This window comes from Xyrauchen texanus, chromosome 5, assembly GCF_025860055.1.
Source record: "Xyrauchen texanus isolate HMW12.3.18 chromosome 5, RBS_HiC_50CHRs, whole genome shotgun sequence".
Classification (NCBI taxonomy): domain Eukaryota; kingdom Metazoa; phylum Chordata; class Actinopteri; order Cypriniformes; family Catostomidae; genus Xyrauchen; species Xyrauchen texanus.
The window spans coordinates 5,748,712-5,775,693 of record NC_068280.1 but is presented as its reverse complement, the minus strand read 5'-3'; the positions used below and the strand labels follow the sequence as shown (position 1 = coordinate 5,775,693).

General features: G+C 38.2%; 1 protein-coding gene across 6 annotated transcripts in view; it reads left to right on the top strand.

The window, feature by feature from the left end:
• The window catches only part of lef1 (lymphoid enhancer-binding factor 1), a 55,508-nt gene that overhangs the window by 8,836 nt on the left and 19,690 nt on the right, over positions 1-26,982 (top strand). For all 6 annotated transcript variants that reach the window (XM_052126206.1, XM_052126203.1, XM_052126205.1 and 3 more), the window contains exon 4: positions 26,219-26,351. In XM_052126206.1, coding sequence (XP_051982166.1) covers positions 26,219-26,351 — 133 coding nt within the window. The remainder of the gene's footprint in view (positions 1-26,218; positions 26,352-26,982) is intronic.

Sequence of the window (26,982 nt, the reverse complement as noted above, 5' to 3'; positions counted from 1 at the left end):
ATATACTTATAAAAAAAAAAAGCTGACAGTGTTATTAGGTGATTTTTAAAAGTTTTGCCACTGTGGGGCATTTCAAGTGATTCATTGAAATAGCATCATAGTAGAAGAGCATGCAAGTGCTAAAAGTCTTGCCAAAACTTCTAAATTAAGCTGTGACATGTTTATTTATATTTTGTTTGCCAGTCTTTCATGGCAAAAGACTTTGATATATTAATAAGGTTGGAAGTATACAACCAGCAAAAATGACTTTCGTTTTTATCATACTTGAACTTTCGGTACAGGCAACACACGAGCGCTATTTCATGACCTTTTAATGCTCTTCCATACTGCAACCCAGCAGTAGCACCTGTTAAGGGGATCTCGAGACCAGATGCAAGTAAAGTATTGTTTTGTCTTTGTGCCACAGTTGTCATCACTTTCCTCCATGTTATGCCTCTAAGCCCATCTGTGACCTCAGTCAACCTCCAGGGGTCCTTTTACCACTGCTCTGTTTTGACAACGGTTGCAGACATGGGCTGTTTGTTGCATTCGTACCAGTTTTGCTTGTTTTTCTTTTGTAGTTTCTTAAGAAACGTATGAAATTGCAGCAGCTCATTTTGTCTATTTTTTTACTCCTCCTTTTTGTACAATATTTGTTGTTTTATTTGTTTAGTCCCAATCCCTGATTCATTCTAAGATCGTTTTGTATAGAAAGACCTACTTGCTTTTGGATAACTAATGATTGGAAATTGGATTTGTGGTAATATTGGTAGCTTCTTAATGTGTTTGTTTATATTTTGAATTGGTTTTATTCAGTGTTGTTGCTGCATTTTTTGTGTCTCAATCCCTGTGTCTCATTTTGTCTCCAAAGACCTAAAATCTCATTTGATAACCATGTTTTACTTACTTTACAGATGTTTGCTAGGGAGCAACACTTAATGCATGTCATTAGCCACCTTCAGTTAAATCAAATCAAATCATGCTATTGAGTGACTATAGCTAAAGACTGGAAATTGGGATTTCTGGAAATATCGGTTGATTTTGCATTGTTGTTTCTCAATGGGGTCATTTATTTGCACTCCTTTTTACTGCATGCTTGTAGTTTAATTTTGTTTAGTCCCAATCCCTTTGTTGTTTGAAGCTTGTTTTGTCTCAAAAGACCTAAAATCTCAATAACTACCCATGTTTTGTTGGGAAGCTATGAATTAGCTAATCCATACTACCTGTATAAGTGACCATTGGAAATTGGGATTTTGGGTAATATTGATAGTTTGGTCATTATAGTGACACAAGGACAGTCAAGCTTTGCATATAATGATTGAAAACAGGTATGGCTGCCACCTAATAGTCAACCAAACGTTAGTTGATGAGAAGATGCCTGGTCGACCAAGTTTTGATTGGTCAGTTGGTCAGAAAATAAAACTCCACAGGAAGTGGCAAGGTCACAGTCAGTGATGGACAGACATGATCAGACGTTTACACGGCTGGTCTATGCAGTAATTAATTATGTCGGGCAGGAAATCCAAAGTGTGAGATCATTTCGAGAGGGTAAAGGATGACCCGAAGAAGGTGACATGCAAACTCTGCAGGCAAACGCTCGCCTATCATTCATTGACGCGAGCGACCATGCTAAGTGGCTACGTTAGGCATGTTTCAAATTATAAGACGTTAGATAACGTAGATAAATATGCACTATTGGGCTTATCCAAGTGTTCGTGGGGAGTGGGGAAGCTAAATTAGTACCTAGCTTACTGCATGCTTAAGTTAATGTGCATTTCTCTATAAATTAACAACATTTTCAGACAGTGTCCTTGCTGGTTTTTCCAACACATTCAGAATCATTACCTTTGTCGCTGCGGCTCGGTTTGTGCGTACGCTTGTAAAATTTATATTTTAAAGACTCATTATTACAGTTTAGTGTTGCTCTGTAATGTAGAACTGTGTTAGCAATGTTACCTATAACATTCTTTCTCAGCCCTGAAACTCAAACCATTTTCTGATGCCCCACATAAAATATATTTAAGTAATTAAATTAATATCATATGTGCGACAGCTAGTGGCCTAATGGCTTAAACTAACGACTACTAGTAGACTAGGAAAATCTTTGGTCGGGGGCAGCCCTAGAACCAAATGTTTTTCATTTCGATTCGTCTGAGCAAAAACAGTATTATTTTTTATCTGGTTCAAAGGTTCTGCAGCCTCCTTTCCAAATGGTTACCAGTTAGAACAAAATAAAAGAATGGTTAATAATGTTCTTTTTAAAATGACAGTACTCTGCACTAAATGGTGGGTGTAATACCAATTACAGCATTGCCAGATCTCACAAGAGAAGCAAGCAACCTGGTCTGGAAAAACAAGCTCAAAATAAACAAAAAATTTGAGATTTATCACAATAGAAATTGTAACATGCATACAGTTAATTAACAGTTAAGTAAACCCGCCTTTGAGACAAATCTGTATTAATACATTGTATCTAACAATAGCTCAGTGAAGACTTATTAAACTTAAAACAACTGAGAAAAGTTATTTTTACATCTAATAATATTTTCATTGTATCTAAATTAGCCGTGCATGTATATGTAGTAATTATATATAGTTGTTAAAAAGGTTCACAGAATACAACATCCACAATGGACAATTAGGGAAATAAATATGTGATGCAGCACTTTCTTTCATGTTCAAAGCACATGTGATAAATCCTTTGGCCTTTTAGTTTCATGAAAAAATTATTGGAACAAAATTGACCAGTTATGACCTGTTTCCAGCATTTAAAAATAAAGTTTTCACTCCGGAACAATTGAAAATCACTTTGTTCCGGTTTTCGGTTACGTTTTGTTAAAAACAAAATTCGTTTTTCGTTCCTTTAACCGTTTTTAGTCCCTGATTGGAGCATTGGGTTTCTGTTAATATTGGTACATTGTATGTTGTTTCATTTTGTTTAGTCCCAGTCCCTGTATCGTTTGATTGTTTTTCTTACTTTGCAATTGTTTGTTGGGAAGCTACAATCAATGCGTGTAATTGGTATTTCCGATAATATAATCATTTGACGTTATAGTGACACAAGAACAGTCAAACTGAGCATCTAGTCAAACATCACATTTGTCTCTAGAGAAACAGAGATGCGTTTAGCCGCATTGTACAGTGACTGATTGAAAACTTGCGTTTGCGCTCAAAAAGCTCTGCTCTGAACTGCACTTACATTGCTCTATCTTGACGGTGTCGTTGATCAATAAAACCTCTGTGCTACTAGGTTGTGCCACTTTTTGTTCTCCATATTTTTCAGAAGCTCATTATTTTTTGCTGGGATGTGTCTGTCTCTCTCTCCCCTTTTCTCTCTCTCTCTTTGTGACTCATTGTCAGTCAACTCATTTTTGCAGCGTACCAGAGGGGAGAGCTTTGCTATCAGTTCTTTTTGTGTGGTCTCTGCCATAAAAAACACCCTGTTCTTTGAATGTGAAAAGAGCCTGTCTTTAATTTTTGGGAAACTCATAAAAGTTTGTCGCTCCTTTCATATCGGCCGCGGAATTGAAAACAAATGCTTCCCTTTTTTATCCGCCTTTGAACTGGCCAATTATGGAGTTGTGAAAATAAAAATCAACCTGTCAATCTCTCTTGCTCTCTCTCTCCTCCTCTTACTCCTCCCTTTCCATCTTTTCTTTTTAACAATACACTTTACATTTTAACTTTCTCTCCTTTCTCCAACACTCCCAGGTTTTTGTCTAGTCTTTGCCTTCTCACTCGCTTGTGTTAAAGGTGTGTGTTGGCGGTGGGATCAGTGATGTCAAAGTCAAAACCAAGAGCATTACGAAAACTGGCGAAATGCAATCCAGCTGCAATCAAACATGACGCTGGAAAAATAGGGGGCTGTGGAGCAGAGAGCTGCGGCGTATTCCCAGGGCGCACAACTGCTTGCGGCCATGACTTTGATCTCTTCAAAGCCTTCTGCCTCCTACTAGATGAAGAGTCTTGGCTTCGTTTCGTGAGCGCGAGAGAGAGAGAGAGGGGGGGGTAAGCAAGGGAAGGTGAGGGAATTAGGGGGTTGTTGTGTGTCGAAAAGAATGAGGATGGAGAAAATGTCGAAAAAGTGAGAGATACAATACATTATGATGGATAAGATGCACTATAGGAGGGTGGCAGGAAGTTAAAAACATAGCTAAAAAGTAGTTCACAAATTTTTTTAATTCTCTCACCATTTACTCACCCTCATGTCGTACCAAACAAGATGACTATTCTTTCTTATCTAGAACACAAAAGGAGAGTTTAGGGAAGTTAGGGTACGTTAATGGGACTGGAGATTACTGAAAATCATCATAAAATTGCAAGTAGTGCAAAGTCTTCTGAATTCATATGATAGTTTTTGTAGGCAACAGATCGAAATTTAAGTAATTATTTGACACTCTTCCCTTCTGCAGCTCTCAAATCTCATATGCACTTCTGCCATGTCAAATTTGGTGAGTCACCATTGGTTATGAGGCATAATGCTGTTCAATGGCATTGACGTCAAGCCTGGCGTGATGTATCTTGAACCACCATATTTATATATATATATGGACGTGAATGACATTAGAGAAATTGGAAGCTTTTCAGAGAATAATCATTTATATATGTGCCTGTTCTTCACACTAAGCTACTGCGTGTCTTGTATAAGCCATATGGACTATTTATTGTTCTTATGGTTTTTTTGTTATGCTGGAGCTTGGCATCCCCATTCCCCATTCACTTAATTATTTGGGAAAGATCCGAGCGAACATTCTGCAACATTTTGTGTTTTACAGAAGACCGTGAGTAATATAGGTTTGGAATGAAATGTGAATGAGTAAATGATGGCATAATTTTCACTTTTGAAAGAACCATCTATTTAAAGATGTATTTCTGGCACCATTCAGGCCTAAATCAATTAGAATTTGGAAGTAATAACATGTTACTCAGTGCATGTATCAATGGATTTTGTTACTTGATGGACTGTGACTTTAGAAACAGAGATATGTTGTGGTAAAGAGAAGCACAGGCCGGGACAGGAGGGGTGGAAACGGGGCAACGAAGGGGAGGGAGAGGTGTTGAAAAGCAAGGCTGCCCTGTTGCCATCCAGCTGAGCAGAAAATGGCAACACAATACAGTGATTACCCTTGCAGATGTCCACATAATTATGCCGGCAATGTTTTGGTGGTGTAGGCAAAGGGATTGCTACAGAGCTAACGAGGCCCCTCTATTGTAGTGGAGCGTGTGCCCAGTTTTGCCCCCTCTGCAACCCCTTCACACCCCCGCCCACCTCCACACCCAACCTCCAGTCTTTCCCACAATAGAATGAAACAGGGATACGATTCCCACCCCTAGGGGTGTTCAATTTGTGGAAGATACAGTTACTTAAGGAGTTCATGGAAACACACATGCACACAAACACACACGCTATCCTAGTGGTCACCCAAGTTTTTCAGTGGCTGATGTAATGCCTATATAAAAATTATATATTTTAATTGTGGCAAATGGAACATGTTGGTATTAATAATAATTGTAAAAATGTTTTTAGTTTGAATGTTTTTGTTTATATTTTCTTTTATATTTTATTTGGTTTGCTTATTTTAGGAAAGGCAAGGCAAGTTAATTTATACAGCGCATTTTATACACAATGGTAAGTCAAAATGCTTTACATAAAAATGATAATACAAGATACATAAGATATCATTTTAAAACCATTTAAGAACAAAAAGAAGAGTAAAAAGTAATATATATTTTTAAAATGATTAAACTGAGTTTAAAAAAGGTACATTATTTTATATAATATGTACCCCAGATTAAGTCATCATGTAATGCCTGATGCCTTACATTATGTAATGGAAACATAAGATAATTTAATGATGACATTAAATGAGAATTTCTTTTTTTAATGTATTTAAGGTAATTTTTATTTTGTTCACTTATTTTACAAAAAATATACCCAATATTATGCTAAACAATTTAATACATTTTTTAAAGTCAACATGAAATCAGAATGAACCCTATTTACTTTCTTAGTCACATTCATGGTCTTATTGTGATCCCATTAGTGCGCAGTTTTCCAAAGAAAAAATAAGTTCATAAAATTTCATCAAAATAAAAAGTACCAATTTGCTCTACCCCTGAAACGACTTTCCTTTTTTGGCTGACGTCACCAAATCCTTTTATTTTTAATTTCCTCTCAACCACCTATCAAATTGAGACCATTTTTCATTATCCAATCCCAATTCATGATCCAATCCCGAATTTTCATGATACAATCCAATTCCCAACTGATGAAATCAAGTCCAACGTAAAAATGTTTTACTTGTTGAGTATTCTGTTCACACTGAAATAAGTATTGTAAATCTATTAAATAAGAGGGACTGGTGACGTCAGCCAAAAAGGAAAGTCCTTTCAGTGGTGGAGACTTTTATAACTTGCCTTTAATGACCAATGGGAAATAGTAATCGACCGACGCTTACAATCTCAAACTGGTTAAATATCAGTCAATAAATCTACAGGTTTACACAAACTACATGAACCTTTAGTTTTATCAGTGCCCCATCGTGTCAGCCAATTGTTATTAAGGCTCATCAAACAAATTGACTGATCTGATCTTTTAGTTTTGAATCTGGCATTTTGCATGGCTCTTACTGATCTCCATGGTCCTACATTCTCATGTTTTTTGTTCCTCCATCGCTAATTGATTTAAACCCATGTGGAGTGTTCATATATTACTGAAGGGCCCTTCACACACACATATATATATATAGTGCCCCTGATATGAGACTGCATCCAAATGGACTCTAGAAAGCTTTTGCAGTATGCTTTTCAGTATTTCAGTAGTTTTTAGGACCTCTGCTATTATTCATTAACCCCAAACTGCCCATCAAATTGTTTGATATGTTATTGCTCTCTCTCTCTCACTGTCGCTCTCGCTCTCGGTGATGATGTCAGACCTGAAAAGTGTAGCACTTTGTTTACCTTCCTTGGTTGTTTTGTGCTGGATGATGAAACCCGTAAAAATACTTTGCAAGAATGTGTTTACTCATCTTTGCCTTTGTACCATCTCCTCTCAACCTCTGTAGGAGTTATTAACTGCACTGTGTTTCCCTAAGGAAGTGTACGTGTAATAAGGAAATTCAATTTACAGTTTTGTTCAAGATGTTGAGTAGGTGTATGTGTTGTCTAGTGGACTGGTCTTGTCTAGAACCACAAATTTGGACACAGGAGATGGACTTGGAAATCTTTACTAGGAAGTTTTGTAGCTCAACTACAAACAATCTAGCATTTGCAAACCGTTTCATATTTGCGAAACACCAAATACATTTTCTCCATTCTCATGTTGTACTGTTGCGATTGAACACAAATGCTTCAATATATTCAGTTGATTTGTCAAATCCAACTTCTATCCTGTTGAGACTATATCGTAGTCAGAGCTGGCGTTAACAAAAATGAGGTAAGTTGACCCAAATTAAAATGAGGCTGTTACATGTAAAAGTATAGTCCGTTCTGTACATCGTACTGTGAAATTTATTTGTGACTTAGGATCTTTTTAAAGAATTGAGATTCTATACGTCAAAGCCTTGTTTTAGTGCACATTCAATTTAAAAATGAGTAATTACATCACTCCTAAAATGGAAAATTTCCACAGAAAATGGTGCTCAGGGTGGTTAAGCATTATGGATTTTGTTTGTTAATTATTAGAGCTAAATTTACATTTACACATTTGGTTGTCTATTTTATTCAAAGCGACTTTCAATGCATTCAATGTATATTTGTTATCAGTTTGTCTGTTTCCTTGGAATCAAACCCATGACCTTGGCGTCACCAGTATCTAACTCTACCAGAGTTATTTGAAAGATTGAAAAATATTAAAATCAACGAGCGAGTTTACATGCACGTTCTTACACCGATTTTTGCTTAATAAGCTGACATGTAAACACATTAAACAGCTTTCCTTTAACAGTGTAAGGTTATAAAAGGCATGCGAATAAACCGATCGACACAATAAGATAAAACCTATTACACAGATTTCGCATTGCATGTAAAAACCTTTACCTGCGTTCTTACTGGCTTATCCAATGTGGGCAATGTTGTGTTGATGCCTCACGGTGACATCAAAGCAGAGAATAACTCGCTTATTTCGAATCTCATGTAAACACGAGTTTCTTTGTTTTTTTTTATTTATTAGTGTATTGGATGCATGTAAACTGGCTCAGTGACTGATGTTACTCTGCTCGCCCTGATTGCTCCGGTCTACACCCCATGATGTAATGTTATTCATGAAGTAATTTTGCGATTGAAAAATAATTCAAAACTTCTTTGAAATTTTGTCAATGCTGGATATGACACCTTTATTTACACTTCTTTTTTTCTATATTCCATTTAATGGACGATGCACAAGAAACACATAAAATCCCAACCCTTTGCTCAATAGTTTTCTAAATCCTTATCAAACAAAAGCCATTTTCCCTTTTGTTAGACCAGATCTTGGGCCTGTTCTCTGTCTTATCCCATTATCTCTGTCTGAATTAAATCACACAAAGACCTTGTGCACGTTTGCATACTCTGCCACCACGTCTAGCCTTGTTTGAACACAGCTGATTTTGTTTGCTTTTTAGCCAGGACAATAGTCACAAAAGTACTCAAAGTATTGAACGGTGGGGGAGGTGCCCGTCCTGTGTGGGAGCTGACTCTTGAGAGCTTATTGAAGTGCTCCCTAGTCATGCGTGGGTTGAGACAAGTCATTTGTTCTCCGGGGATTATTGTGTTTTTAGTGTGTGTTCTCAGACTGAGTGTTTTCAGTGGCTGATGCTAAATTGAAAAGCAGTTGTGTTGAGGTTAACTAGCTAATTCCCGAACAATGTGGGAAGGCCACATTTATTCAAAGGGGTTTGTTCGTAATGCCGTATTGTGCTACCTACAAGCAAAACAGTAGACAAAAGCTTGAAGTGACAATAGAGTGAAGATGTAGGGTTATTACAGTTGATCCTTCAGACTTATTGAGACATATTTGGTTTGAGTCAGACTAAATAATCTGACTGTTAAAGGGTTCCAAATTGTAGACATTTTGATATCCTTTAGAATTCTTTTCTCTTTGAGAAATATACAATTTTAAGTATTTTTTGCAGCACTAATTGCAAAAATAATTAGGTAGGTGGGTTTGTTTACATTAACATTTTTGACAGGTGTTTGAATAGTCTTGGCCAGTTTGAACATTTCGTCAATATAAGTAATATATGTACCCATGCAGAACTGTGAAATGCCGACCCGAACTGGACCCATCTATTACTTGAAAGCTGTGTTTCCCAGCCAGGTCCGAGTCCCAGCTTTCAAATAATAGATGGTATACTGGAAAACAAAGATTTATTGGCAAAAACATTCAATATATACAAAAAGTAAATTTTTGCAGTGTTGACCCTTGTTCGTCATAACCACTGCAATTTGCTCTGGCATGCTGGATACCAGCTTCTGGGCCAAATCCTGACTGATGGCGATCCATTCTTGCCTTATTAAGGCTCGGAGTTGATCACAATTTGTGGGCTTCTGCTTGTCCACTCACTTTTGAGGATTGACCACAGGTTCTCTATGGGATTGAGATCTGGGGAGTTGCCTTGCCACGGATCCAAAATATCAATGTAATGATCTGGAAAATGGAAAATGCACGGATCATCACCAAATTGCTCCTAGATCATTGGGAGAAGTTGCTCTTGCAGGATGTTTTGATACCATTCATTATTCATGGCAGTGGTTTTGGGCAGAATTGTGAGAGAGCCCACTCCCTTGGATGAAAAGCAACCCCACACATGGATGGTCTCATCATGCTTCACTGTTGGCACGATTCAGGACTCATGGTAGCGTTCACATTTTCTTCTCCGGACAATTGATTTTCCAGATGTCCCAAACAGTTGGAAGGGGGCTTCATCAGGGAAAATAACTTTGCACCAGTCTTCTGCTGTCCAATCCTTGTACTTCCTGCAGAATTTCAGTCTGTCCTTGATGTTTTTCTTGGAGAGAAGTAGCTTCTTTGCTGCCCTTCTTGACACCAGGCCATTGTCCAAAAGTCTTCGCCTCACTGTGTGTGCAGATGCACTCACATCAACCTGCTGCCAATATTGAGCAAGCTCTGCACTGGTGGTGACACGATTCTGTAGGAGACGTCCTGGTGCTTGCAGGACAATCTGGGACGTCCTGAAGCCTTCTTTACTGCAGTTGAACCTCTCTCCTTGAAGTTCTAGATGATCTGGTAAATGGTTCTTTCAGGTGCAATATTCTTTGCAGCACTTTCCTTGCATGTGAGACCATGTTGATGCAAAGCGATGATGGCTGTACATCTTTCTTTGAAGGTAACCATTGCTTAACAATAACACAATGATTTGAAGCATGTCTTCCCTCCTTTTATAGCAATCAGTCTGCTCATATAATCCAATCAGAATTATAAGTGATTTCACCTGACTAGTCCTCGTTCACACTTTCCCATGTGCTACTGATATGATTAGTGAAATTATGTTAGCTGGTCATTTTGTGCCAGGGACAAAAATTAGTGAAATTTGGGTTTTTATGATAGTTAATTTTTTTGGCCAATGAAGCTTTTTGCAATTATTTAAAATGCATCTGATCACTCTGTACAATAATCTAGAAGCAATGTGAATCAACACCACAACAAATGAAGCAGCAAACTTTGCGAAACACAAAATGTAGGTCACTGCCATGGCTGTAGAGAGAATTATTTATTTCAGCTTTTATTTCTTTCAGTGAGTCAGGTTTGTAGGCTTCCTTGCTTGCACATGCTTTTTCAGTTCTGCCTACAAATTTTCTATCGGATTGAGGTCAGATCTTTGTTATGGCTACTCCAATACCTTGACTTTGTTGTCCTTGAGCCATTTTCCACAACTTTGAAGGTGTGCTTGGGGTCATTGTCCATTTGGAAGACACTAGAGAAGCTGCTTCAGTATATCCACATCAATTTCCTTCCTCATGATGCCATCTATTTTGTGTAGTGCACCAGTCCCTCCTGCAGCAAAGCATCTCAACAACATGATGCTACCACCCCCATGCTTCATGGTTGGGATGGTGTTCTTTGGCTTGCAAGCCTCACCTTTTTCCTCCAAACATAACAAGGGTTATTATGGCTAAACAGTTAATTTTTCGTTTCATCAAACCAGAGGACATTTCTCCAAAAAGTGAGCTCTTTGTCCTCATGTACACTTGCAAACTGTAGCTGTTTTGGTGCAGTGGCTACTTCCGTGCTGAGCAGCCTTTCATGTTATGTTGATATAGGACTCGTTTTATTGTGGATATAGATACTTGTCTGCCTGTTTCCTCCGGCATCTTCACAAGGTCCTTTGCTGTTGTTCTGAGATCGAGTTGCACTTTTCGTACCAAACTACATTCATCTCTAGGAGACAGAATGTGCCTCCCTCCTGAGCGGTATGATGGCTGCTTGGTCCCATGGTGTTCATACTTGCGTTCTATTGTTTGTACAGATGAACATAGTACCTTCAGGTGTTTGGAAATTGCTCCCAAGGACGAGTCAGTAGACTTGTGGAGGGCCACAATTATTTTGGCTGATTTCTTTTGATCTTCCCATGATGTCAAGCAAAAAGCACTGAGTTTGAAAGTAGGCTTTAACATACATCCACAGGTACACCTCCAATTGACTCCAATTAGAATATCAGAAGCTAATTTGCTAATTGCCTAAAGGCTTAACATGATTTTCTGGAATTTTCCAAGCTGCTTAAAGGCACAGTTATCTTAGTGTATGTAAACGTCTGACCCACTGAAATTGTGATGTAGTCAATTAAAAGTGAAACAATTGTTGGAAAAATGTCTTGTGTCATGCACAAATGAGATAACTGTAATCAGCCAAAACTATAGTTTGCTAATATGAAATCTGTGGAATGGTTAATAAATGAGTTTGAATTACTTCAACCTAAGTGTATGTAAACCTCTGACTTCAACTGTAACACGTGTGCTTGGGTTAGAATAATAGGTTTGAAGGTCACAAGGATGTTGCCTTGATTATTACTGAAAACACAAAGAACAAAATTTAAAGACGAAAAATCCTAGTATCCTAATGGAGACCTTGATGCTTTCAACTGTTCTCTTGCTATGACAATGTTTATGAATCGTTCTGAGCAGAAAGCAAAATCTTCTATGTTAATTTGCTTTTTAAAGGTGTCGACTACTGTCTCTTTCCCACCCTCCATCTCCCTGCTGGCTCTCTTCTTCTCATCCAAATCCCCAACCCTCAACTGTAAAGCTCAGGCTTTGTTGATGCGCGTGTGTGAAACTAGGTCACTACTTGGCATCTGAAGTAGCTCCATTCACCAGTACCTCTCATCTTGCAGGTACGGTTTGTGAGCACACGTGTGTACACACTCGCTCACTAACAAACCTGCATACACCACTTAAAAATTAACCTCAGATTTCAGCCTCACAGTGACCGAGAGAGAGGGGATTGTTCCAGACCTCTATCATAAGCCCCCCCATGGGTCTTATTCTCCCCTCACAGCGAGTTCCCACAAATCCAGAGTGACAACTATTTACATGCCGAATACCTGTGTGAATGTGCTGGCAAATACCGTCTGCATGTGGCATGCAAATTTCACCCCTAAAACATCAGTTGTCTTCTTAGAATTCTAAAAGCTGACGTATCTCCCTCTCCTCTTTCATTTTCTGGAGAAAATGTTAGCTGTGCTTGCCTTTACAAAAGTTGCAGACACAATTCAAAGATGCACAGTGGTTGCTATGATGTTTTCAGGTTGTTGTATTTTTACATTTATGCAGTTTGCAATAGGGTTGCTCAGATACCAAGTTTTGGCTCTGTATGATACCAGCCCTGGTACCTCGGTATTGATACTAAATCGATACTATAATCAACAAATAAAAAACCTCAGAATTTGTATGTAATTACACAGAAAAAATGACTTGATTAAAACAACTGCATAAAGTCTCACAGATACAAATGATGCATTTTCTGTTTTAATGTTTCTGGATTCCATATTAAATGTTTTAATTAAATGCTATGATCAAATGGTGTCTAATCATATTGATACATACAGCTAAAATCAAATACAAATATAATAATTACTTTACTGTACTTTACTACAATATACTTCGCAATGCTTCGTTAGTACCGGTAAACCACGCAACCCTACTTTACAAATAATTTCATCGAAAGTGACTTGCAAATATACATTTTATCATTACATATGTTCCCTGCGTATCACAACCATCACATTGGCATTGCCAGCACAATACCATACCAGTGGAGCTACACGATTACTTTTTAGCATCTTGCTAAGCAGTTTCTAGGGTGGTATGAGTGGTAACTAGGTAGGTACCAACTAGTCCAAGTGATTAGAGCACACCCCCAATTTTTGAATTCTGGTCCATACACACACAGGAAAAAATGGCACTGTTTAAGGTACATCACTGGTGTTATACCCTTGTTTTGAGTACGTATTGTACCTTTTAGGAGACAAAAAGGTACAGTTATTTGTTCCCATTGAAACACATCATGTAAATGTACCTTTTAAAGGTACTCAGTATTTCCTTATTTTACAATTATGTACACTAATCAAGTTATATGTTTTAACTAGAGGGACAGAAAGTGTCCCCTTGAGGGTACCACCCCAGTGATTGTACCTTCAGTACTATTTTTTCTGAAAGTGTATGCATGTTTCTTGTTCCTTCTTCATTATAAGTCCATGGAATTATTTTGCCCATTTTATTGTCTGCAAGGTGAAAATAGAGTCCATTAACTTAGAATAGGAATGGCACTCCTCTACTCAACAATGGGGATGAGTTGCATGTTTAATACTTTGGTTTAGGTATTTAAACCAACCCCTAACCCCAAATATGAGAAATAGTAATACTGATGCCTGCCTTAGGAAAGTTTGGCCAGAGAAAAGCATTGCCTTTGTTTGTTTCCTTGCTTTTACGCTGCCAGTTTTTCAATGTTAAAGATTGTAGCAATGTTGTCAAATGATGAGACCAGAGATCCAAGTGCGGAGGCAAAGAAATAGAATTGATTTACAATGAAACACAGCAGAGCTGGCGAAGAGTGAGGGGCACCCGGCACTGACTGCAGCTTGGAGATGGAGGGTGTGTTCGTAGGCTTGTGCGTAATGGTAGTGTGGACAGCAGATCCGCAAGGAATCCACTAGAGAAGAGTGTGTTTGTAAGTCTGTATGCATCATTGTAGTTTGAAGAGCAGATCCAGTGTAGAGAGGTAACCGATGAGGCATGCTCCGGTGAAACATCAAGGCAAGCAATGCAACCAACAGGATGGTAACCACAATCCCGGCACTACGGCGAAGACTGGCAACCAATATAGAAAATGCGCAACAGGACAGACTAGGGCAGAGAGTGGTAAAGTCTGTGGCTCAGGTGGTAGAGCGGGTCGGCTGCCAATTGCAGGGTTGGTGGTTCGATCCCGGCCCACACGACTGAACCCCAAGATGCTCCCAATGGCAGGCTAGCGCCTTGCATGGCATTGTGTGTGTGTGTGTGTGTGTGTGTGTGTGTGTGTGTGGTGTGAGAATGGGTGATTGGGACACAGTGTAAAGCGCTTTGGTAACCTCTAAGTTTAAAAAAGCACTATATAAGTTCAGACCATTGAAACCGAGTGGGTAAAGATAGGCAGAGAAGAAATCACGATCAGGTGCCATTTGTCCACTGAAAGTTGGCATAATCAGCATTCCCATGGAAACAATCAGGGATCCCATAGAAACGCTGATTCCACGAGCCAACACCTGAAAAACATGAAGAGAATGTAAACACAGAAGGAACAAACCGGCGGAATCACCGAGACTGTGACAAATGTAACATGTAGCAGAGTCCTGACTGGTTAGTTTATGATGAAGTATCGGCCTTCCATAAATAACTAAGTGCATGCAAAGCTAGCTCAGAACGAAAGGAAAAAAGTGTTCATTCATATGCATTCCGCAGCAACCACCAACCGTATAGCACTTCCAACAACGTTGTGAAGATAACAAATGTTGTGTTTGGCATGTGAAAATTGTATGTATGTTGCTGTTTGTGTGAGAAAGCATGCTAATGGCACATGCATGTTTTTGGTCAGTGGGGGCGGTGCTGCCTGCTGACTGGTCCACTTTGGTGGAATGTTTGACCTTTCGGTGGAGCTTTGAAGTGACCAGACCCTGCTGTGTAAATGAACCCTGTGTAAGCCAAAAGATGAATATGCCACAGGAAGTGAGAACTCTGCCAAACACTTATACAACCTCCACACAATGCAAAAAGCTGTGACTTGGTTGCCACAGAAGCAGTCTGCAACGTCCAAACAGGACTGTTTTTAAAATGTGTATTAAAACAGTGGTTCTTGGCTTGTTTTGCTTCCAGACCCCTGTTTTACAATGGACAGTACCTAAATTCTTTATTGTACAAAAATAAACAAAATGGGTGGGGGGGGCTTTAAATTCTAGCTCTATAGAAAAAGCGCCAATATATAGACTTTCTGAGCACTTTATAAGAACACCTGTACACCTATTATTCATGTGATTATCTAATCAGCCAGTCATGTGGCAGCAGTGAAATACATAAAATCATGTATTTTTGGGTCAGGATATTCAGTTATGGGGTTTTTCCACTGCACGGTACAACTTGACTCAACTCGACTCTGCTTGCCTTTTTGGGGTTTCCACTGTGGATAGTACCTGGCACCTGATAATTTTTTTAGTACCACCTCGGTCGAGGTTCCAAGCGAGCTGGAACTGGAAGCTTGCTTCTAAAACAACCAGGCCAATTTTACACTTATGTAAAAATCACCATGCAACAACCTCTTTATGCAGAACAATGAGCTAGTAGCTAACAGTTAGCGATCGTGTTATTGTTTTGGTCAGTTTGTGTCATGTTTAAGATGATGTCATGGCAGTAGAGGCGCCACAACTATGATGATCAGTCTATAATCCCACCCATGTTGAGGGGCACTAAACTGCAGTGGAAATGCAAGCTCAGAAAAGTAAAGCGAGTAGAGTTGAGGTGAGTCGAACTGTAACTTGCAGTGGAAAAGTGCCATTAATGTTCACATCAACCATCAGAATGGGGAAAAATGGAATCTCAGTGTTTTCGACCATGGTATGTTTGTTGGTGCCAGATGGGTTGGTTTGAGTATTTCTGTAACTGCTGATCTCCTGGGATTTTCACGCACAACAGTCTCTAGAGTTTACCCAGAATGGTGCTAAAAACAAGAAACATCCAGTGAGTGGCAATTCTGCGGACGGAAATGCCTTTTTTGATGAGCGAGATTGACGGAGAATGGCCAGACTGGTTCGAGCAGACAGAAAGGCTACGTAAACTCAGGTAACCACTTAGTACAATTGTAGTGAGCATATCAGAATGCACAACACATTGAACCTTGAGGCGGATGGGCTTCAACAGCAGACCACGTTCCTATTAAAGTGTATGTAGAGTGTATGTCATCACAACCCCTTCTCAACCCTTTTTACAATATCTCCGCAACTCAGCCAAAATCTTTTATATATATATATATATATATATATATATATATATATATATATATAATGCATTAAAATATTTTGGATATTTTTCCAAAAAATGCTCAACACTGTGAATAGTGTCATAATTATTCATAAATCATCTCAACAACCCCTGAACGCCAAGCCACTTTTGGACTATTTTAAGTATTGCAGCATCTAGCTGGGCATCTCATAGTAATGCTTTTGGTTTATCATAAGGTACCACTGAGCAGACAGTAGGCCTACCTTTTAAATATTACACTGATATACTCTGGCTATACTCTTGCTGCAAAAATGTATTCGTCTATGCTCTTGTGTGCGGTGTAGTTTGGGCTTTTGAAGCTAAAATATGGATATGTTCATTTCTGCTGTGCGCAAAGGGACCTGTTAGTTACTAGACTGGCTTTCAGTTGATATTTTTGGTATTTTAGCATGTTTAAAGATTACGTGCGAGTGTTCTGAATACACTGATAATATAATGCACATGAAGTTTGATTGTGCTTTCACACTGTGCATTAAATAAAGTCTATTTGTCTATTCCAATGCTATGTGCGGCCCTTACAAACCCATGTACACGCAACAATGCACCTCGCACTACAGCACCCCAACATAAATCATCTTCCCACATCCCTGTCTGTCAGAATGCAGCTCTGCATGTGCCGGTGATTTGGTTTTCTGGGGCGTTAATGGGAGAGATGTTTGATGTTCTGATCATCTGCTTGCCGATTCCACATGACAGCTGGTGCGCCATTGTCAAATTTCTTAATGCCACGCTTTGAACTTTAGCTAGCATTGCAATTAGGAATTTTGAAAATTCAAATGTCTTTATTTTATTTTATTGTTTGTTTCTGTTTTTTAAAACTATTTTATTTAAACATTTTTGTTTTCATTTTATTAATTGTTCTTCGTTTAATTTCGTTTTGTGGGTGATGGTTGAATGCTCAGACACCAACCTTCTTATAATCCACAGTGCTTTTAAAAAGAAAGACCGAGAGTGATCAGAAAATTAGGTGGGTATGTCTCTCTCTCTCTCTCTCGCTCTCTCTCTCTCTCTCTCAAGCCCCAAAGGTAGGCTTTCCTGCATTCGTTCCCCCTCCTCTACCTCCAAAATATCCCTCCCTTCATCCTCTTGTTTGTATCATTACCTTGGGCCTGTGGCACATGCCACCAGAGCTATTCATTAATTGGGTTTGGTTACATTTAGCCCCAGAGCCATTAGGCCATCCTGCCAATATCACATTTAATTTATAACCCGCCACTCTAGATGGTGGGCCTCTCTCTATTTAAGTAGCTCAGTCAGTACTTGGGGTGTGAAGCGGCTCTCTGCTGCTCACTTACAGGGGCTTTAAAGGGACCAATTTATCGAATTGAGTGGGAAGTGTGTGTGTGTTCACCTTTGTTGTTGAAAGGTCACACATTCCTACCAATAGGATCCGAGTATGAACACCTGGTCTGTCCCTGGTGTGTGTGGATGACAAGTGTTTTGGCCAGTAGTGGATGTGTTTCTTTTTAGGACTGAACTTTCTTGTGTCGAAAGTTACAATAGTCCAAAATCTAAACCAAATCACTTAATGTATGTTAAAACCAGTTTGAACTTACCTACCCATGGATTGGGTCTTCAATTTCCATTATGTTCATGTATGGGCCTCTTTCTTTCTCTTTGGCAATCTATAGGCCAGGATTTCACCTAGATTTCGAGTCTTGCCAATCTGTTGTTGCCACTTATGTTTTCAACTCCCTGAATGTTTGCAACTCCTCACACTGTTTTACACAAATGCTTTATTGTAGCCGTGGGCATTAGGAGTCCTCATTGCATATAAATACAGTAGAGGGAAGAGATTATTATAAACCCCCCTTGCCAACACCACGGAAATGAGATAATTGAGTGGAGGACAAAGGGCTGGTGGTGGGAAGAAACGTTTGTGGGAATAATTGACAATGATTTGGAAATGAAAGTGGAAGCTGCCTAGCTAGCAGCTCTGGTTGTCAGACAACTTAAATTTTTTGTTCTTGGTCTTGTTCGCAAGATGCATCCGTGCACGTTATTAGAAATAAAATCAAACGTTTGTCTTAATCTTTAATAATCTTTAACTAAAATGTAACAACATGCTTTGCCTCCGAAATGACCTTTCTTTTCATTCCAAGGGTGAACACGGTTCCATCACTGGTATACAGTATATTAACATGCACTCGATGGCCGTCATTGACTGTTGACCGGGTGGGGGCTGCCGTTATTGGAGACATAAAATCAAACTTGAACTATTATACTCTATAATGCTATAAAATCACTAAAACCCCCCAAAATTTGTCAGTCAAATATAAAATACTTTAACCAATTTTTATTGAAACATTTCTATGAATAGATTAAGATTAATGATCATAAAATATATAATACTGTACATAAAAACTGTCCTGGTGAAAACCCGCGCATTTAAAGAGTATCAAATATTAGCTAGTATTAGCATGCTGGTGTTATTTGTTAATTGTTTTAGGGACCGTTATTAATTTTTCATGTTTTAGACCGGTGATCCACTCAATTCACGCACCTCAAGCGGGGAAATCCCCAACACGATTCCTGGATTATTGAATACATTTTTTTTCTTGATTTATTATTTTCAAAAATATTGTTAGTGCACTTTTAATGTCTTTCAGTATTATTTTTTTCGTAAAGAGTCAAAAAGTTTCACATTTAAATTGTTAAGTTTTTTTTACATAATCTTCTTTTTCCGGTCATCTTCATTATTGTTTATGAAATAATTTTCGTTAACAAAATTAACACAGAAGACAATGTTTTTCAAATAACATTAATGAACGCTGTTTTGACAGCACTTCACAGAGTGGGCTGGAATGCCGACAGGGGGTTCTGCAGCACCCTCAGCACCCCTACTTCCCTTGGGCTATGGGTGTGAATGGCCCCTAGAATTCAGCCAATAGGTGCTATCTGTGTTTTTTTTAGGTTGGGACTTCTGAAATAAAAAGCTTAAACCAGCCAGTTTGCTGGTCTCCCCGCATGGTCAGGCTGATCTATTTAATGTTTTTTTGAGGATTTTTGGGCACTTGCCAGTTGGTCAGGTTGAGAGACCAGCTAAATGCCAGTTTAGCCTGGTTCGCAAAAAAGATTTGAGGTTTTGTTTTTGTATTTTGTGTATTGCAGTGTTTTTTTGCTTTGCTTTTGTTTTTTTGCTTTGCTTTCGTTTAGCTTTTTGTTTTGTTTTGCTTTGCTTTTATTTTGCTTTTATTTTGCTTTGTTTTTGCTTCGTTTTTTTGCTTCACTTTGCTTTGCTTCTGCTTTTTTCTTTTTGTTTTGCTTTGCTTCTAATTTTGCTTTGCTTATGCTTTTGTTTTGCTTTTTTATTTTTGTTTTGTTTTGCTTTGCTTATGCTTTTGTTTTGCTTTGCTTCCGCTTTTGTTTTGCTTTTTTCTTTTGGTTTTGTTTTGCTTTGCTTCTAGTTTTGCTTTGCTTCTGCTTTTGTTTTGCTTTGCTTCCGCTTTTGTTTAGCTTTTTTATTTTGGTTTTGTTTTGCTTTGCTTATGCTTTTGTTTTGCTTTGCTTCCGCTTTTGTTTTGCTTTTTTCTTTTGGTTTTGTTTTGCTTTTTGCTTCTATTTTGTTTTGCTTTGCTTCTGCTTTTGTTTTGCTTTTTATTTTTGTTTTGTTTTGCTTCTGCTTTTGTTTTGCTTTTTTCTTTTGGTTTTGTTTTGCTTTGCTTATGCTTTTGTTTTGCTTTTTATTTGCTTCCGCTTTTGTTTTGCTTTGCTTCTGCTTTTGTTTTGCTTTGTCTTGTTTTTGCTTTGCTAATGTTTGTATTTTTATTTGGTGGCTGATGTCAGATGTTCAAGCAGCAAGACAAGATAGACCGAAGTAAATAAGTGTAGGCTGGTTTAGTTTAGTTTTTGTCAGCAGTGAAAGAACGGCCACTTTTCACAACCCACAATCTTGATGAATAATATCAAGTTTCGCCATACATTGTTGTAATATCATGTTTACTGGGAAATACATCATATTGCGGAAGTAAATCAGTTCACCATCACTTCACTGTTAGGAGGGTCCTGTCAACTACTGTCCATACCTTTTCATTTTTGTTTGCTTTCTTGAAGCATTCAGTGCTCATTAGGGAAGTTTTGTGGTCTTATGGACCTGTTAAAATGAATGCTGCCCATATTGTCTGTGAAACTAGTTGCGCCCAATTTTTCTATTTCCCTCACTCTCCCTTTCCTTCTCTTCCCTGGATTTTCTTCCAGCCCTCAGCCAGCTTGAGTTCTGCACAATGAAATTTCTTTGAAAACCACATCTGAGGGGCTCGAGAGGCAGTCTTGGCCAGACCTGCTTATAAAATTCTAAATGCACATGCTTCTTTTCAATCGGCACCGCCTCTTTGCAAATATGAATAGAAAGACCTAAGCCTATTATTTTTCTTCATAATAAAAAAGAGGGGATGGAGGGTGCTATATCCTGCAGCCAAGGCCTAAAAAATGCCATGGCACCATCTGACCCGATTACTGTGGTCTGTCTGTGTGTGCGGCCACTTCCTGTTCAGGCGGGGTGAAGTGTTTTTTGTTTAATACTGCATTGAGCTAGGTAGGGAAAAGAGGGTGGCACAGCCTGCGATACCACCTGGAAAAATCTGAATGACCTTGAGTGGCGGTGATCATGCGTGACTTTTATTTAAGACCACGGTAAGCCAAAAAGAGCCAAACCCTCCCTTCTTTTATTTAAGGCAACCACATTTTTGGTAAGATGACTGTTTATAATGACTATTTTAAAGCTGAAGGGTGTAACTTGTTTTAATTTTAAAATACTTTCTTGTATCCTAGCTTAATATGCTAAGTCAGCACAAATGTAAACACTATAGCTCTGTCACAATATCAAAACATATTTGAATGTCCCAACACAGCAATATTGGCTCATCCAATGGCACGAGTTTGGGGCAGGATTTTCTGATTGTCTTCTGACCAATGGAAGATGAGGGGAGTGTTCAGGGAACCAGTAAAGGACACTTTACAATAACATTTTTATTATAATTTTTTTTTTCTTAAAAGCTGGCACAGCAGTCTCAAGGTTCCCTGCTTGATTTTTAGCTTTACTTGCCATTCAGAGATGGCAGTTTATTAAGAAGTTGAGAGAAATGGGCTTTGGCAGCTGCGACTGAGAGAACATAAAAGAGACCCTGATCGAATAAGTTCCAACTCCCACTTTTCATGGGTGTCGTTAGTCGAGTACCTACCCATTTCCGTTCTGGAGGTGAAATTTGATCAAGTATATATGCTGTTGTCTTTGTATGATACATATCATTGCTGGGACTCAAAACTGTTTTTAGATTCTTCCTTTTTTCCTCCATTTCTCATCTCCACCATGCCTCCTTTTACTCTGAGACAGACTAGGGGCTTAAATGAAAAATATGCCTGCCTCTTATCTCTCTCCCGGAGGAAAAGCCAATAAGAGCTGAGAGGCGTAAAATGAAGGGGAGGGTGCTATCATGCAGTCAGTGGCTACTGCCCCCGAGTCACATATTAGTAATGAGGACAAGTCAGGGATAATGTTTTCTTAAGGTAGGATAAGACCCGTTTAAAACCACTTGTCAAGATTAGTGGTCACCATGAGTCTGATCTGACCTGAAACTCTCATATTGGAATGAGCTTTAAGAGGCATTCAGTGTTGATTCAGTGCCCCATCTTGTTCTGTCATTTTGCTTTTTGGATGCATGATATAATCTGTGAACATTGTTATCAGTCATAATTATTTTTTTTAATATTTTTTTTTTTATTGTATTTTTCTGATTTGACTAATGTTGAAAGATTATTGATTGGAAGGTATTTTTTTTGTTTTGTTTTTGTAAAGTTGTAAAGTTTTTCTATGATAGATTTCAAAAGAATGGGTAGGTTTTGATTTCACTTTATTTCTGTGACTTCACTTGTGTGAAAAGTATTTCTTTTCTTTAAAAATGACCAAACCTTGAAATATCGAGGTTTAATCATTTTTATTTTCAGGCCTGAAAAAATAATGGAAATTACTATTGTCAACATTCTTTAGACTACATAGAAACTATTAATATTAACAGTTAATGTTGCTGTACATGAAAATGCTTTGATGCCCGATTTCAATGGAAATCATTTGATTTCTTTTTATAAAGAAATTAATAAATGTATACATTTATATATTGTAAGGAATTTTAAAATTGCAATTTCCAGGCCTGGAAAAATCTTGAATTTAGTCAAGTCCTAAGGCATGGAAAATATTTTTCTCGGATTGCCGGTTGGCTACAAATGGCCATTTGTGACCTATAATATCAAATCTAAAAGTAATTTAAAATAATCCTTAACCAGCATTCTTGAATGACAGGAAAATTCATGGAAATTAATTGGTTAAGATGTGTGGGAACCCTGTAGCCATTGTATTGGCTAAAATATCTATAATATATTGTGGCATTTGGGGGGCGATATTGGAATAGTGACCTTATAATTCCAAAACTGGGCCAACAGCACACCAAAAACTCAGTGGATATTGTGTATATAGTATACAGTGCAATTTTGTTTGTCTCTCCCTAGACTTTGTTTATCCATAGAGAATTGTAGGAGTTATGCACAATCTATTTTTTATACACTGAATGGATCTGTATCAAAAGAGTTGAGTGATACAGTAATGCACAGTTGTGTTTCTTCAGTTACTTAAAACAATCAACCCTCGTGATCTGTCGCTGACATTCTCAAGACTCCCAAACTTGCCTTGGAAAATGACAGCTTGGGAATTTCTGACTTGTTTGGAACTCCGAGTGTTGTGGAAGGTGACATAGCTGTGGAATGCATTTCCTCAGAATGCCATTCACGTTGTCGTCTTCCCTAACAGCTTCTGATTGTCTGGTACACAACTCTCCCGTGTCTGAGAGTCTCCAAAATAACAGCACACGCACATAGACACACACTTTCCACCCCATGGATTTACAGCGGTATGGCTGCCGAGAAATGGTACCCTACACCTGCCTCTCTGGACAATTAGCTGGTCGGAAACAGCAACGTTTGCTCCCAAACTTGGACAAACCACTCATTCATGCCTGTGGGATGGTTAAGCAATTTTGTACCTGTCTTGCCTCTGGGTAAGATTCAATAGAGCTGTGCTGTAAAAGATTTAGGGATCTTTCCTTTTTGGAAGTGTATTGCAGAGGACATACAATTTCATGCCGTAGTTGGATTCCCTTTTGAACATATATAGCTCATAATTTTTTTAATTATTTGTGGAAATACATAGAAATTAGATTTGTGTGTGTGTGGGGGGGGGATTAGATCATTTGCTGCCTTAAAGTCCTCCTGAGAAATTCCTACTTGTGTGTAGTTGGCAAACAAATGTACGTGTTGCACGATTTCACATTTCTTTTTCAATTCTCGATTAAGATGGGGTGCTTTTTAAGCACTTGTGGAACAAAATGAAGATTATGTGATTATGTTGCAATGTTGTTGTATAACTGGTTTTTGTCATTCCTGCTGCCACAGGAAATTATGGGAACCTTATTTTTCCGTTAAGAGAAATCTGTTTATTTTTGGTACGCTTTCTCCTTTTACTCTTTTGTGCTTCATTAAAACACAAACGTAATGACTGATATATGTTGTCATGAAATCAGAGACTCTCCCCTCGAAATCCGAGCACAAGTAATCAAGAGGTGACCAGGTGTAAGTGTGAAATCACCCAAAATGCATTTTAATACCAGATGTACAAATGGCCTCAGTTGGGGATGTATGGTTGTGTAGTTGATACAGAAGTGGGGTTTTTTTTGTATATAGTTTGGACCAATTATTGGGGGGAGGGGGGGGCTTTTTCCTCAAAAGAATTGTTAATGGAATCAATAAGTTGAATCTAAATCGAACTCTGAATCTTTAAATTGCATACAATTCCCATCTCGAGTGTTCTTACAAAATATTGATGCGTATTGGTGTTCCTGCCAAGAACATTGCTTTGTGAGTCAGCTCACTCCGTGCGTGTGTGTGTGTGCGTGTGCACGCTGCTGACGTAATTAACCCTGCTTAGTTCCACCGCAGACAGCCGGGGCTCTGTAATGAACTCCCTTATTCACTGGCTAATAATTCCCTTTGATCTTCAGCCATAAGACCTCTGGTCTGCCTCTGGCCTGTGGCGCTCCCTCCCACCCGCCCTGTTTCTCATTCTCCACTCCTCTCACCCACGCTCTTTCTCCCCCAACCCCCACTCTCTATGCCCCAAAATACTGCAGTAGACAATCCACACTCCATCTGCGGTGAATTTTTGGAGATGTGTTAATAAATATATATGGCATGGAATTCATACGGATGGGAATCAAGTTCCGATTCAAATTCCACTTAAGGTATAGCTTACTCAAAAATCTACATTCTGTTGCCATTTACTCACCCACATGTTGTTCCAAACCTGTATGACTTTTGTCTGTGGAACGCAAATTTTAATGAATATTTTGGTTAGTCTTTTCAAAACAGTGGGCCAAATGGGCAAAAACTAGGGACATGCTTTAAAGCTTAAAGGACTCAAAATATGTTTTTATTCATGGTCCACCGGGCGCGATCCGATACCGAACACAGAAAAGCGAAAGTATATCCAAGCCTTAAAAGCGTGTGTGCAATATTCCAAGTCTTCTAAAGACATATGATAGGTTTTGATGAGAAACAACCTATCATATGAAATGTGAAAATGCTTGATGCACGTTCATAAGTGCTATGAGAGAAGCTCGTTCACAGTTCACTTGTTTTTTCTGTAGTGATAACAACAAAAGTTCTTGCATGAACATGCAACTATTTATTTTATTTTTTTAACAATACCGGTACGGTTCCTTAATGATTCCATAAATGATTCTTTGGTTATTTTAAATAAATATTCCAGGTTCAATATAGGTCAAGCTTTATCAACAGCATCTTTGGCATAATATTGGCATAATACCACAAAAATTAATTTTGAAAACTAGTTTACAGTGAGGCACTTACAATGGAAGTGAATGGGGCTAATCTGTAAACTTTAAAATACTCACTGTTTCAAAAGTATAGCCACAAGACATAAACAATATGCTTTTTAACTTTATTTTAATGTGATAAAATTGCATATTAATGTTTCAAATCAAATTTTACATCTTGAATTTAACAAACCCTAAAATAAATAGTCATTGTTAAAATGACGATTTAACAACTTGCTTAAGTTTTAACAGAAGAATTGAGGTAAGTACCATTATAAAATTATTTCTGCCTTAAATTGGTCATATTCACTTCCATAGTAAGTGCCTCACTGTAACCTTGATTTTTGCATTATTTGTTGTTTATTTTAGGAAAAGTACCAACAGGTCCAAATGTATTTTTGTGGTAATCAGCATTATGCCACAAATGCTGTCGATTGAGCTTAACTTTTATTGAACCCGGAATATTCCTTTAAGTCAAAAGTTATAATTAGCCCTAACTTTTTACTAAATAAATACAGCACTTTTTGTGAACATATTTTAACTGTTCTTATTTAGAATTGAAGTACCGATTACAACAAAACTCAGTTCCGAATTAATATCTTTAACTACACGTTGTCATATGAACAACAAGTCAAAAAGTATATTTATTTAAGTCTTACAAGCCTCAAGTACACAAACATATAACTCATGGCATGAGTTTGAAACATTGTTTTTGACGATTCACTAAATACACCGCATCCAGTCATGGTCGAAATGCATTTGTTTTTGCCCTGAATGTTTTAAATGGTCATGTTTGTTGTGTTGTAGCCTAATAATAGTTTGTCTCTGTCTCGCAGTCAAATAAAGTTCCTGTGGTCCAACCATCTCATGCGGTTCACCCGCTCACACCTCTAATCACATACAGTGATGAGCACTTTGCCCCAGGCCCACACTCGGGACACCATCCCCAGGATATCAACCCCAAACAAGGTATTTACATGCAAACCACACCACACAAATAGTCCACTGATTGTCTTGAGCAATAAAAATGATTTAAAAGCATCAACAACTTCTGCTTTTCACAATAGAGAATCGATGTCATTGCCTAAATGAAAAAGCATAAAAATTGCCTTTAACTTCCGTGATGTGAACGGTGAAATAATGTAGGGTAGGTCTTGACTGTCCATCAGGATTTAATTGGACATTTGATGTCTGCAGAAATGAAAGGTAATTTTAGAGGTGGAGAGAGGTTTTACATTTTAATGAAAGATTATAAAAAGCACATTTTTATTTATTTAGTATAACTTGCATTGGTTAATCATGCACAACAAGACAATTTTTAAGAAAGTAAATGGGTTCAGTTTTGATTTCATGTTATGCTGAAATTTTCCATAATCTGTGATCCATAGTGACATTCCCATAGCTAAAAGTTCCCTCTTGAGTCTCGCATCTCCTAACTCTGTTAAAGGGGACAGGGTTAATGGGGGCATCTCCCGGTAGGCAAAGGGGCGGAAAGATATTTGGCAGGCGCTGTTGCATGCAACCCAAACTCCATATGTGCCCTTTCTGGCTATTGCACACCTCTGTGGCGACCAGAAAGAGAGAGAGAGAGAGAGAGAGA